General features: G+C 47.2%; 1 protein-coding gene across 2 annotated transcripts in view; it reads right to left on the bottom strand.

The window, feature by feature from the left end:
• Window positions 1-1,880: 1,880 nt before the first annotated feature.
• Window positions 1,881-3,443, bottom strand: part of KIAA1671 (KIAA1671 ortholog) — a 58,845-nt gene continuing 57,282 nt past the window's right edge. Inside the window, exons 10-12 of one of the 2 annotated variants that reach the window (XM_026859423.1) lie at window positions 3,038-3,177; window positions 2,764-2,846; window positions 1,881-2,236 (exon numbers count right to left, since the gene is read on the bottom strand). In XM_026859423.1, the coding sequence (XP_026715224.1) occupies window positions 2,768-2,846; window positions 3,038-3,177 (219 nt within the window). In that variant the 3' untranslated portion in view covers window positions 1,881-2,236; window positions 2,764-2,767. The remainder of the gene's footprint in view (window positions 2,237-2,763; window positions 2,847-3,037; window positions 3,178-3,443) is intronic. The other variant, XM_026859424.1, reaches the window with a different exon arrangement.

The raw sequence follows: 3,443 nt of genomic DNA, 5'->3' as shown, positions 1-3,443 counted from the left end.
AAAAATCAAGCCTGTGTAGATATTTTCGTCAAGCAGAGGGAATTTACCTGATTTCTAGACACTGTTTAGAGTCAGCCCCGCTTCGGCCGGGTAAGGGCAAGGGAAGCGACCACCGGCCCCTCTCAGGCCCGCCAGCACTGCCGCTGGGGCTGGCACGCGGCACACACCTGTGCCACCCTCCAGCGCCGCCCGAATAAAACCCAGCCCAAGAGACAATAGGCAAAGCTTATCCCAGAGCTGCCTTTTCCACCACCATCTGAAGAAAAAGGGAAGCAGGAAAATACGTGCAACGTTTCGCAATGAGCTCAGAGCGGCTCTCCAGCAGCCTGCTCCGCCGGCGCCACGGGGAGCCCAGCTCCCGCGGCCCGGGGTTAACCCCCCCAGACGGGAACGCCCGGCAGGAATCTCGGGTGGTCGTTTCTGACCTGGTAGCAGAAAGGGGCTGTAAAACTGTAACGGTGGCGACAGCTCTGATGTGAAACAGGGCAAAGCAGGCAGTGAGGATTTTTTTTTTTTTTTTTTTTTTTTTTTTTTTTTTTTTTTTTACATAAGAGAAACGTACTCGTTGCATCTCCATTAAGTACGGGGAGCTGCGATGGGAACTAAATCTGGGAGAGAGAGATGCGCATATGGGCCTTGTCTCCTGACATACTGCTGTTATTTCCTACGAGCAGACTGGGACTAAAAAATCACCTCATCTGTGACTCCTCCATGAGAAGAATTGGCACACGGTTTTGGCAGCTACAAGCTTGATAGACAGCAGACCAGGCATGCCACTCTGGCTAGCAGATGCACCGTTGTGGTAACCCCACGGAAATCAAGCTCTCCGAAACGCTGATCATAAAAACAAAACAACAAAACAAAAACCACAAAAAAAAAAAAAAAAAAAAAGGAAAAAGAGTTCAAGTGCTGGTGCTTTATCTTTAATGTGTAGAGAAGCCCATCAGCAGGACACGGGAAGCGCGAGGCGAGGAGCAGCTTCGCTTCCCCACGCTGGCGCTTTCTCGCTCGAGGCGTGAGGAACACTGACCCCACAATCACCTCCCTCGCTGGGCTACAGGTCTGGAAGTTTACCGAAAAGAGCACTTACTGGGGGAAAAGAATAAAGTATGTCTTAAATGGATATCTTGGTTGGTATTTCAGAAGCCGCATTCAAAGATACGAACGTGTTCCGGCTATCAGTGATACCCCTCACGAGATCCACACCGCTACGGTAACGCCGCTCTTACCGCAAGAGGGGAAGTAAATCCGCTGAGAAACCGAAGATCACATTTAGGTTATCCCACAAAATCAGCGTAAAAATAAAAACTTAAACCTGGTATTTACAGATTAACAAATAAAAATATGGAAGTGGGACTATCCAAGCTGCTATTAAAGTGACATTCAACAATTAACTGGAACCCTGATATGAGTGTAACATCCGCCCTCTTCCCTTCCTATTTTTTTTTTTTTTTTTTTTTTAAAGAGAACTGGTTGACATTATTGCTTGATCCTTTTTAGGAAAGACATTCCCATGAAGCCATTATTCCACATGCTGACAAAACACAGGATATACCATTTCAAGAGTGACAAAAGTTAACATTTTGTTCATCTAAAAATTATATTAATCTGCTAGGTCAGCAGATCACATGTAAATATAAGCCAATCAAAAATACATTTTACAAAAAATAATCAAGTTTCCTTTTTCAATATGGCAGTAAACATAATTTGTTCTTTCACTCTCAACTTCCACAAACCTCATTCTAAATAGGAGCTTACTATTTTTTCACCAAAAAAAAAAAAAAAAAAAAAAAAAGATAAATTTGATTAAAGTTGGTATTTTCATAAACAAACACAAAGCCCAGCCTTACACCTGACGTGACTGCCAGAAGTCCCGGTTCTGAGTGGCTGAGCACCCACGTAGGAATGCAGCCCTTGGTCAGCAGCGAGGGCACCTTCCCGGCGCACTCCCAGACCAAATCTGACAATCCTTCGAGACTTTCTGACGCGCTACCTACGAACCACCGGCTCTTCTTCCAGGCGGCTCGAAAGCGACTCTCCTCCCACATCTGCAAAGATACAGCTTTGTGTTTGGCTATGAACATTAAGCAGCTTTCTCCACAAAACAGGAAGGCACCATGCACATAGCAGTTGAGGCAGGAAGCAAACAGCAGCAACATGACATGTGAATTTTAGGTTCAGATGAGTTAAGGCTTCTGTTAAAACTTCTTTATCTTCTTCTAGTTAGACTCACTATCTGCAAAGGAAAAAAAAAAAACAGAAGCCGCTGAAGTCATAGTATGACACGGTGGAGCGAGCAGTCAGAGCCCCGGTGGCGTCTGAAACAGCAAAGCCCCCCCAAAGGCACGTGGCTGTCGCAGCCTCAACTCGGGCTCGTCTGTTTAAGGTGGCAAATGCTCAAGGGCTGCCCAGACAACACACCCCAAAGGCTTCCAACACGCGGGCGAGCCTCAGCCGCCCAGGGACAGACCCGCTCCTGCCGGACGGGAGCACCGTGACCCCCCAGCACAGACCGACCCAGGGGCGTCACAAGGATCCGCAGAGAGTCGGTGAAGCTGCGTCACCGTGAACAAAACCTTCACCTCTGTGAAAAGTCTCTGCCTCACGGCGGAATTTCCGTTCCTGGCGGCACGCTTCACTGAGTCTGTTGTGTGTCTGTGCTGAGGGAGCTGCTAAACCGACACAGCAAGGAGCCGTTTGCCACGTGAGGTTTTATCACGGATACTTCCACGGAGCAAAGCCCCTCCTTCTGTCAGAAAGTACCTTTTCAAACCTGATTCTCATAATGGCTCTGTCTCTTCTTCGATTTCAGCTCCTTCAGCCACTGAGGAGACTTTTCTTCTGACCTAAGATATAAAAAAAACCAAAACAAAACACCCAACCTCTTTTATTCTTTAATGATGAAAACTCATTACAGAAAGAAAAAAAAAAAAGTAATATCCGATTTCCCCCAGAGCCCTGGGGAGCCTACTTGCAGTATTCTTTTCTTCCACCAAAGGAGCATTAGAGCCTTTCCGACACCGGCGGAGCCTCTCACCTGTCCTCCTTCTCCACGCTGGAGGGCAGCAGTCTGCCACCGGCCGTCCCAGGCGGAGCCTGCGGTTTAGGGGATTTGAACAGCTGAGCAGAGCTTATTTCACCAGGACTCTCGGACTCTTGTCTTCTCCGCAGTTGGGCCTAAATACAAAAATAAAGGGCTCGTTTTTAAGCCAGACTTTTCTTGGAATACCAAACAAATCACACAGATGTATAAAACCAAAACAACAAACCACATGCACAACCGGCGAAGGGATTCCTTACAGACCTCCGCGGTTTTGAAAGCAAGTTTGCTATTGCAGAGCCAATTCTTTTTTTTCCAAATCACTTCGCATTTCTAGCCAACAGTTAAAAGTGAGAAAGATAACTGCAAGGTTTTTTCCAGACATCACAGCCAGCCCCCCCCC

This window comes from Athene cunicularia (assembly GCF_003259725.1).
Source record: "Athene cunicularia isolate RWA chromosome 15 unlocalized genomic scaffold, athCun1 chr15_part1, whole genome shotgun sequence".
Lineage (NCBI taxonomy): Eukaryota > Metazoa > Chordata > Aves > Strigiformes > Strigidae > Athene > Athene cunicularia.
The sequence above is the reverse complement of the archived record's forward strand: the minus strand, read 5'-3'. Positions and strand labels throughout refer to the sequence as shown.